The 10,825-nt window shown below is 45.5% G+C and overlaps 2 protein-coding genes across 2 annotated transcripts in view; both read right to left on the minus strand.

The window, feature by feature from the left end:
• LOC122386790 (protein PRRC2C-like) overlaps positions 1 to 10,741 on the minus strand; it is a gene marked incomplete at its 3' end in the record, with an annotated part of 29,071 nt that extends 18,330 nt beyond the window's left edge. Inside the window, exon 1 of the mRNA XM_043376373.1 lies at positions 10,611 to 10,741. The remainder of the gene's footprint in view (positions 1 to 10,610) is intronic.
• LOC122386768 (ubiquitin carboxyl-terminal hydrolase 2-like) lies at positions 1,910 to 3,634 on the minus strand. The gene has a single exon (XM_043376316.1). The coding sequence runs from the start codon at positions 3,632 to 3,634 to the stop codon at positions 2,072 to 2,074; it is 1,563 nt and encodes a 520-aa protein (XP_043232251.1). The 3' UTR covers positions 1,910 to 2,071.
• Positions 10,742 to 10,825: the final 84 nt, after the last annotated feature.

Below are 10,825 nucleotides of genomic sequence, written 5' to 3' on the forward strand. Positions count from 1 at the left end.
AAAAAACGTACATTTTCCAACACTGGCATCACTTATCTGCTACTGTTTTGGCTTGAAGATATTGGCAAAGAAACTACATTATAGTTGTTTTAGGGGCGTTGTTTTTCGGAGATATCCCGGTCTTCAATGAAAACCTCACTTTATGTTCAAATTACCTCACCCTAAAAAATATTTTGCCATATTTGAAAACAGGTTTCAAAGGCAAATTTCTTGGATTGAAGGCACTTATTAGCTCCTTGTACAGCAAAAGCCGCTGCGTATTAGGCGCCAGCAGGCAGCAATGTAAGATTTTAATGACGCGTAGTTGGGCGTTTTTACTTGCGAAATTGATTTGTTACAGTGTGCGTGAACATCTTCAATCCCTGAAACTTTTAACCCCGTTCATATGATAGCCCTTTTATTTACGATAATCTCATTGGTCTTATTGCCGTACCACTTATGGATTTACCGTAATTTTGTTTGTTCAAACTACCCAACCTATTCAAATTGCCCCATCATACCCTACCCAATTTTAACCCTCGCCCGTATTGATGTTTTGCCAGCCGCGAACGTATAAGGGGGGAGGGGGGCGTTGGACCCCTTGCCGTTTCACCCCTGATCGAGCTAGAGTTTTGCGAAAAAAAAAACGAGTGTGCTGCCCGTGACGACACGAATCCGATGCCACCTAATTGTAAGGTCATAGGTCATTGGTTGACCTTCCAGGTCAGGTCAATGACTCAAAAGTCGGGAAAATTGGGACCTGTTAGAACGTCGTATGTAAAGTGTGTCTTCTATGGCTTTTTTCGGGGTGCTGATCACGAATATCATGTTAGTTTTGATACCAGATGATGGCTTCATACATTTAGGCCAGGTCGGGTCAGGTCAGGTCCAGTCAGCCAGAAGGGGTTTGTCGGGTATTCGTGGTATACCTACTTAAAATACTTGAAAGGTCATTTTGAAAATTTGACCTCAATTCAAGGTCATGACCTGACTGGAAAGGGTCATGTTGCATAGCAGTCAATCAGTATCGTCGAGCTGAATAAGTCTGACGTGTTTTCATCGCTCTAGCACGTTTCAATCAAAAGTTGGAGCAAAAAACTGCTGGTGACCGTTCATGACCTAATATAACCTCAGGGGCACACAGAAAGGGAGCTCCAGGTCGCTTGACCCGCGTTTAAATCTTTTTCGGGATTTGAACCAGGACTGTGACGCCATCTACCTGCGAAACGTTAGCCTTTCGGTTAAAATAATCACCGGTTAACCGGGCGCGGGCAAATTCGGACGTCGTGGTGTCATTCGAAACAAGCACTATTAAGCGTGGCACCTGGGCCCAAAGCCACCAAGTCATCCATTGGCACTAAATTAAAAAAAAAACGCCAGATCGGCTAAACTGTCGGATTTGGTCGAACTTTGCCTCCACAGATCCTGGTATGGTACGAAATGAACGCATATTGTCTTACTGGGTTTTACGTTGAATCCATGAAGTAGGTGCTCCAGCGAGCTCCAATTCAGAAATTCTCTGAGGGTCACTCATGGCAGCAGTGTCCTGATTTTCGTGGATTTGGGTGGAAACCCACACCCGAACAGATTCTCTTTGCGGCGTCCCGGAAAGCTAAACGACGTCCCTGACAGATAAAAGTCGACAGGTAGGTATATCGAACACCAAAAGCAAACAACAAAAAGAAATATCACCTCTGTGGCCTAAAAACACGGCTATGCAAAATCACAATAAATATATCCCAAGGCCTCACAAACCCACTCTTATACTCAACTCCCCTTTCCTACACCGCTGGCCAACTGCCGTAACAGTAATGCATACAGTAAACAACTTCATTATCTATTAATTCGGTTCATCCAATTACAAAGTAGGTTAGAACCGATACAGTGGAGAAACACGCAAGCAGTCTGCTAATCAGTTTATAGTTCACGATAAAATAGACCGTTCTGGTTTTTAACAACACCTTACACCCAATATCACAAATCACGATAGGCCGCTGGCTAGAGTTGTCCGAGCAGAATGTGCGCCGGCCGGTGTGACTACACAGGGCCCGAGCGGGTGACGATCGCAGGCTCCTCTCCCGTGACTGGATGACTAGACGTGGGTCGAGCCGGAGCGGTGTTTCGAGCCGGCCAGCTCAAAGAACAGCACGTATGCCTTTCCGCTGTTGACGTTTCTCTGATCCATCACGTGGACCCGCGATTCGTTGTACTCGTACCACTCTGCCGTGTACAGGTGTCGGCAGTAAGCGGTGTAATGTCCTGAGAGCAGCGTGCCGGAGTGGTTCGCCACGCCGTATAGGCCGTACCGGCAGGGCGTCTGTCCGGCCGAGTAGGGCGACAGGTCCAGACCGTTCATCGAAAAGTCGACAGTGGTGTTCAGCTTTCGGCCGAACCTCTCCTGAGGCGAGAACCGCTTCAGGTGCACCACGAGGATGCGCGGGAACTTCCGGATCGAGAGGCTCCTGGTGCACTTTTGGCGCTTCTGGCACTTTGAGCAGGTCGGTTTTTCGTCGCCATCGAGCACCTTCTCTTTGGTGAACAGGTCAAAACAGGCCTGTAGGCGCACCTGGCCACTTCGTGACAGGATTGGCAGACTCAGATCCCAGAACGGGTCGAAGGTAGCCGATTCGTGGCCACATACCGTGCACCGCAGGGTAGCCTTGAGCTGGCCCACGAACAGGTCAACAAACTTGGAGTTTTCCAGGCGCAAGAAACGTTTCCAGGCCTCCATTGACTTTTGACTGGCGCTCATTGAGTCGTCGATGTCGGTCGTGATCGGCTTTGGCCGGCTCGTCACCCGGTTCACGTCCTCGTGAAGTCCCTCCAGGAGATATCTGAGGAATTCCTGCGCGTCCTGCTGCTGGGAGCCCATGAAGCGCGGCGCGAGCCGTTGGATCATCGACTTGAGTGGTGCGGTGGTGAGCACCCGCTCCGTTTCGTCCGAGGATGTCCACATGTCGCGTATCAGAGCGCAGAATGTGTTCATGAGGGACCCCTTCGTAGCGGCGGCAGGCATGCTGGCATCTGAGGAGCGTCCATCGCGCAGGATGTAATCGTGGAGAGCGCGTGTGTTGCTCAGGCACTGGACGACTGTGTTCAGGAAGCAGGTGTTGCCCGTGTTCCTGAGGCCGGTGAGACCGAGCGGTCTGCCGTCAGATTGACTGCCAGTCCCGCCGCCGTCTTCGCTGGGGTTGCCGGGCAGTGAGCGGTGAGACACAACGTACTCGTACATTGTGGCGTTCTGGTAACACGAGTTACCGTAATTGGAAAGTCCGGTGTAGAGCGGATCGTTGCCGTGTTTGTCGGGGTCTGCGGCTGTGGTCAGCTGTAGCTCGCGAGCCGTGTGCGCCTCGCCGCCGTACAGCTGCAGCGCCCTGCTCTCCTCCTCCAACTTCTTCGGCGACGGCGGCGACCACCTCTGCTGGCTTGCCACTAACCGGGAACCACCCGAGCAGCCAGACCGCCTTGAGCCGGCCGCCGTCGCCAGCTGTTGCTCAGCGCTCTCCCTGTTGGGGCGCTCGGCGCTGAGGTGTTGTTGGGACGGGTCAGTGGCACACTCCAAGAGAACTGAAGCGGCGTTACCTCTCACAATGGCGATGGAGAGTCGCTGCCAAAGCCACTCCATCTCTCGCTGGTCGCCGCTGACCGCCGCCATTTTAGCACCAAGTTCTTGGAGGAAGGCTTTGGTCGTAGGACCACAGGCGCCGTCTGTTTCAAATGCAACTGGCTCGAACCTGAAACGCTGGGTGAGCTGGGCGTACTTTCGGCGCTTCTCGTCTTCTGCTTTCTTGGACGCCGCCCCAGACTTCAGCGCGGCACCTCACAGTCTTGAGTCTGCGAATGTATTGACGCATGTCGCATCCCAAACTAGGCAACGGCCATGCGAGAATGGGTAGATGGTCATGCCGTCTGGCCTCTTTCCGTCGCCCCGGTCGACACCATACGAGCTGAGCTGGTATGCCTGCTCAGCTCGAGCAGGCATATCAGACGGCATGACCATCTACCGTCTGGTAGATGGTAGATGGTAGATGGTTGGAATTTAATGTTAAGTAAACAACGCGGTTTTATTTTCGTTTTCTGTGCGTCAGATATGGAATTGTTTTTTTTCTTTACCATGTGAAGGTAATAGCTGCCATATGAAGGAGAAAAGATGTCGGAATAAAGGGATCTGAGGACGTCGTTTTCCACCTTTCAGTTTAAGTAACTGTGCAGTGTATAGATAAAAATTAATCATGCGAATATATTGCTTCGACATTTATCTATAAGCACACAACATACCTTTTGTATCGAATCACTGTAACATATTTAATTATTTTTTTCCCTCAGAAGGTCACAGTAACGGGATAGCGCTGCCCCTCGAACATGTACTTCAAATGTAGTTAATTTGGCATATGTTGATACTGGTTGTTGAAAAAGTTTGTGTTTATTTGTTTGAAATAAAATAAAGTTACCGAATTTTAACAGTTTTAATTTAAGCATGCCGTCCTTGGCTTAAAAATACACGCAATGTTGGGGGACGTCGATTGACCTTGTCATTCCCGTTTAATCGACGTCGGTACAAAACTGAAAAGTGCACAATGATTTCACATTTTTTACAGCCAAGAAAAATTTAGCGTCTACCTTGGAGTTTTCTTAATTGAATTTCATAACAGGAAGCTATGGAAATTAATTTTCCTAACTGTTTTCCATCTCTTTGTTTGGACGTCTGTTTTTTTACGTCACTCCTCTTGCTCGATATAATATCCCTCCTACGACGTCAATATTTAGATTTTAGAGATAGCCGTTGGCTCTTGGGCTGATTTTTGTTGAAGCATATTTGTTGTTGACTTGTGTACGATCATGGACAAGAACTAAACATCTTCAAAGTGTTGTTTTTGTGTTTGTGGTGAATAATTGAATTTTGTATTGTACTAGGGGTAAACTGGCATTACTTTGTGTCTATATATGATCATTTGAGGTGCCTTGAGGTGCTATTATTAAAAATTGCCTGTGAAAATCGTTAAATTCAAGAGATTCAAGGGATCTTCAGTGGCTGAGGCTCCGCGCCGATATCGACGTCCTTTTGAAATAGTGACGTCCTTGCGGCTTCAATCACACTCTCCGGAAAATCAATTTCAGGACACTGCATGGCAGCGATCGAGCGCATGGGCAAGACGGGCGCCGTCTCGGAAAGAAAATCGGCGATTCAATGTCACGACAACTTTTGCACATTGTGAAACGCCAGCGCACGACGCAAAAGGCAGCCAAAAATGTTGCGCGAAAAAACTTTTTAGGGATTTTTGGACAAAGACGAAAAGCCTGACCAGTGTTCCATTTTTGGGAATTTTGGGTGGAAAATCACACCTAATGGGCAAAATATTTTCATCCCCAAAACCAGGTAAATTGGAATTCTTTCATCTTTGAAAAATGCTCAACTCATGCTCAACAATTAACAGCCAGATTACCAGATATACCTAGCAGCGCCATATAGACAGAACTTACAGGTTTGCTACATAATACATAATTTCCATGAAAAAAGCTAAATCAAGGCACAAACCCAACAACTCACCCTGACTGACAACGAGAGAAAATAACCTTGCACACTTCCAGCTGTTAATAACAAATATGCGTTGAATGACCTTGATTACCTCAACTGTTTGTAAAAAAAGGCTTGTGTTCTGAATAAATGCTCTTGGATATTAATAACTATGATTAGTGGTTTGCTGTCAATGCAAAACGGATGAGCCGCTGCTTGCGCAAATTAAACACTACCTCTGCAATTCGCTTTTGACTAAGTTACGCAGGATACGCCTACAAAATTTTCATCTTTGGACCCGCAGTCAGCTGGGCACACCCTGCGCACACCCTAGGGATGAATTTAAAACTTGGTGGGCTCTAACTTTTTTCATTTACAAAATAGGGGTATGAGACAGATACCAACTTATTCTACATTCATTTCTGATCCTGTTGTATCAATTTCACCACAAATTATGTCCGTCAATGGCTTCTAGAGGACTTTAAAGCTCGATGCGTCGGGCCTGGCAGAGGTCCAAGATGAGAAAAGCCACCCTGCGCACACCCTAGGGATGAATTTAAAACTCTGTGGGCTCTGGCTGGTTTCATAGGTAAAATAATGTTTTGAGACCGATACCAATTTATTCTGCGTTTATTTCTGATCCTATCGCATCAATTTCGCCACAAATTATGTCCGTCAATGGCTTCTAGATGACTTTAAAGCTCGAGGCGTCGCGCCTGGTAGAGGTCCAAGATGAGAAAAGCCACCCTGGGCACACCCTAGGGATGAATCTAAAACTCCGCGGGCTCTGGCTGGTTTCATAGGCAAAATAATGTTTTGAGACCGATACTAATTTATTTTGCGTTCTTTTCTGATCATATTATATCAATTTCACCACGAATTATTTACGTTATTAGTTTTTAGATGTCTTTAAAACTCGAGGCGTCGGGTCGGGCAGGGGTTCGAGATGACTGACACGCCACCCTGGCACACCCTAGGGATGAATATGAACTCTGGGACTCTGACAGGTTTCATACGCGAAATGAGGTTATAAGACCGGTAATGATATATTTTATGTTAATTTCTCATGCTTTTGCAATAATCTTACCGCCAATTATTCATTTCAATTAGTTTCTAGAGGTTTTTAAAGGAAAAGGGCCACCTTCGTGAAATATGGAGATATCGTTGTTTTTCATTTTGACATTATTATTTTTCATTTTCTTTTTAAAACTGGTGCCAGAAGTGCACAATTCGCGAAAAAGTATTTAAAACTATTTAACATATTGGTACTATGTTGATACTCTCTACGGCACCTACTGTATGATGGCATAGCGATGACGTCACACTCAAGCCAATCAGCGTTCAGAAGACAGACTCGTCGGATTGTGTCAGATAAGCTGATTGGTTAAAGCTGAGCTGGTTGGAGCTGATTGGTAAAAAACCAAAGCCTCGCCGCGGGTGGCTGTATTGTCGGATAAGAACGCATTCCTGGGATAAGGACGCATTCCTGGCGTATTTTCTTTTAAAATTGCCGATAACTACGAATGGAGGCCGAAATCGGCCGTAAGGAGGTAGACAGATAGGTTTTCGGACACGGGCTACAAGATGGCTATCTCAGTTTCAATCCCCATGTTAAAGGTGGCCCTTTTCCTTTAAACACGAAGCGTTCGGCCGAGGGAAAGCCAAGATGAGTGAAAGAGTACCTTGGCACACCTCTAGGGATAAATTTAAGATACGGTATTCCCAGATCTGCCCAATACATGTTCTGAAGCTGGTAGATGGGATTAAGAAGGCCCTAGCTTTTTAATAAATTATCCCTCGCCCGTATAGGGGGGGAGGGTTGAACGAACCACCCCCTCGTTTTTTCGAGAATAACTCGCGTAAAAAGCGGCTGATCGCGACGAAACTTTCAGGACCCTCGAGTCAATTAATTGGACACCTACTCTGAAAATCTCATATTCCTGATCCAAATGACCTTTGACCTGTGACCTATTTCTTGAGGCCATGTTTGGCCGGAATCGCGATTCGGCGAGCCGCTAATGCGTTCCGTTCCGTTCACTCCCGTCCGTTCCGTTTCGGGTGTTCTGGTCAGTTGTGCTCTCGCTTTCCCTTCCGCTTGGGGTGTCCTGATCAGCGATGCCCTCCGTTCCGTTGCAGTTGCTCTGATCAGTGATCACTGATGCCCTCCGTTCTGTTGCGGGTGCTCTGATCACTGATCACTGATCATTGACGCTCTCACTAGCACTTACCACGTGACATGATACGAAGCTACCGCTCCGTTTCGGTGGCCGGCCATGAGGTCGGTGGCATCCTGTTATCATTTTTTTTTTGCATCCCGTTCCGTTCCGATACGGATGCCCTGGTTACTGGTTAGTTGCACGCTTTTTATTGCGATGTTGCGTATTACGCTGCGCAGTGCACATCGTTCCGTTTGGGGTGTCCTAATCAGTGACCCTTTTTCTAGTCTCATGTAGTGCACCGTTCCTTTCGAAGAGTTGCGCTGAAACCGTTTCCATTTTCACTATGCGTAATGAGTACCGACTATCGCTGGCCGTTCCGGCGTTCGGGGGACGGATTTAGAAACACTTGGCGATCAGATGTTAAAGTTATAATTCTGCCGTAGATCATCCTTACCTATTTGCATCGTCTTTTTCGGTTAGTTTTGGTGGTCAGGAATGGTATGTTCTCTTATTATCAGCCAGCGTAGCGTTACGCATTTATTGCGAAAGTGATATAGGTTTTCACTTGTTTTTTTCTCATCCTAGATTTTTTGGTCATCATCGTCACACCCAACCAAAATCCAATTTTAGAACACTGAGCCTGACAGCATTCTCAAATTAAGCTCAATTAAAAATCTACCGTCGTTTATCAAGAAAAGCCTCAATTAGCGGACGCTGGCTAGCAGTCGGAGTCAGCTCAAACGACCGTCTGAAAAACGTATGGAGAAAAATGTCAGCAGACAAGTCGAACAACTTGATGGCAAGCACGTTCTTACTTATCCAGAAATGTGCCCATTTTGCGGCAATTGTAGCTGTTAAATAGAACAATTTTAACAAAACGAAAGTGTTGACCACCAACAATTGTGATATTTCAAAACTTTTGGGACACCCTGTGATTGTATGTTCTACCATTGACAAACCATGGCATTTAACAAACAGAAGATAAGCAAACCAACATCAACTACCAGTACAACATGGTATTGTTAGCTGAGTGCCCCTAAGATTTACCTCTGGAAAAAGATAAATAACAAAATACCTTTTCTTGTGAGGATGCTCATAGTGAACAAGCATTGTTTATGGCTTGTCCACTAGGTATCAGCTCATAGTGAACAACTTCTCATAACTTCTCATAGGTTTGTGCACTTTTTCATGACATGATTGTGGTGTAAGGCTTCAACTATACCAGAAAGCCTCTATACCGGAATGATTAATCAAATACTAATAGACACTGGCTAGTTTTTTTTTTTTTGTCGTCATAAAGTGGGTCCCACTTGTTTTTTGCAACCAAGGAGGGGCACTATACCTGGGGGATGTGGGTTGTAGATTGTAGGTTAGGTTAGGTCAGGTCAGGTCAGGTCAGGTTAGGTTATATTTGTTTTGGTTTGGTTAAAAAAGCATCTCTGGGTATAGCGCCTCTCAATGAAGCAATGAAGCAATAGCACCTCTCAATAATGTATCAATGAAGCAGAAAGTTCAATGTCTTTAAAGTGACATAAGCTCCAATTGCAGTGCAGAAACAGCTTGATTTCAGCTCAAGATATACCCATCCCAAAGCATGCTAAATCAAGTGGTAAATGTTCATAGGCAGTCCGCAGTTGTCAGTACAAAAGACAAAGATAATCGTAAAGAGGTTCTTCCAACAACCTTCAAAATGGGGCACTAGACATAAGGCACTAGAAAATCATAACCTAGCAAAAAAAAAAAAAACGGCACCAAACCAATGCTCTTGCTGAGCATTGCACTTGAAGTGCTCAGGAATGTAGTAGTAACCGGAGGGGTGTTCACGGGCACCGCACACTGCTGCGTGCGGTGTGTGCGGTGCGTCCAGCAGGCGTGGGGGTAGGGGATGGGTAGGCGGCTCTGACGTCACGGCTGCGTGCGGTGGACGGTCCGCTGTGGCCAGTCCCGACCGGCCACAGCGATCGCTGTGTGCGGTGACGGAAGGCTGACGTAGGGACGTAGTGGGCGGAGCTTGGAGGCTGTGTGCGGTCCGACCGCACACAGGGCCCGTGAACAGCCCTAAGCATTATGCTGGGGGAGTGCCTAGCCAAATGCCCACATTTTTTGCTGTGCTTTAATTTTACAACACCAAATTTTGGATCCCCATTGCAAAAGGATTTGTTTACTGGATAACTGAAGAGCACTCAATACTTATTCTAGACAAAATGTGTAGTCTGAACTCTGAATAGACAAGTAGGTGGCAGTTCAGTCCTATAAAACTATAACTATGAAAAGGGTGACAGCCAGAAATCCTGAGCTGAAGACTACAGACCCAAAGGATCTTCTTGCAACGCATTTACGTGTTTGAACCCTACAAGTTTAGGTCCTAACTACAATTGTGACGCTGTTGATACAAATATGTAACAGCAAAAATTTTATGTTTAAGGTTAGGTTAGATTGTAGGTTTATAGGTTTTAGGTTGTAGGTAGGTAGGTTTGTAGGTTTTAGGTTGTTAGGTTGTAGGTTTGTAGGTAGTAGGTTGGTAGGTTATAGGTAAATAGGTAAGGTTAGGTCAGGTTTGATTGTTTTTTCTTTTATTTGCGAGACAAATAAGTATCATTTTTGGATTCAGGATGTCAAATCATGTGAGAATATGAAAAAAATTATCCATGAAATCAGCTTAGGACTTAATCTTGACATTTATCCAGCTATTCTTCATCCAGCGATAGTTTAAAATGCTGGATTTAATTTTACATGATTCAACTTTAAGCACATATAACAGGATAAGATTGTGTTTAATGATTAGGCAAAAATAGTTACGTTAAAAATGTTTTTTAGCATCGTAGCACGCATAACAACTCCAATCGGACGCACACCCAAATTCACAATAATTCGAAGAGCGTCACATCAAAGCGACAATTCAAAGGCAGCGTTTTATATGCAATTATTCCTTATTTTCAACCTTGGATTGTACTTACCGGGTGCTGTTCCAATTCCAGTTGATAAGAAAAGGAATTAATCCTTTATTCCTTCTTCTTTCTTGGGCGCCTAGGCCCTATCCTCTGTAAATTTATCCGGGAGAGCAACACACACAACAACAAGATGGCGTTGGTGCGTTTTCCAGCGCTGCAAAAATCAATAAATATATACGTTTATTTTCGAGAGTGAATTTAATATTTAAGCTATGAAAAAT

Source organism: Amphibalanus amphitrite, unplaced genomic scaffold, assembly GCF_019059575.1.
Source record: "Amphibalanus amphitrite isolate SeventyFive unplaced genomic scaffold, NRLGWU_Aamphi_draft 000262F_arrow, whole genome shotgun sequence".
Lineage (NCBI taxonomy): Eukaryota > Metazoa > Arthropoda > Thecostraca > Balanomorpha > Balanidae > Amphibalanus > Amphibalanus amphitrite.

Excerpts from the sequence above, each read along its gene's own strand:
- LOC122386768 (XM_043376316.1), bottom strand. The coding sequence starts at position 3,634 with ATGGCGGCGGTCAGCGGCGACCAGCGAGAGATGGAGTGGCTTTGGCAG.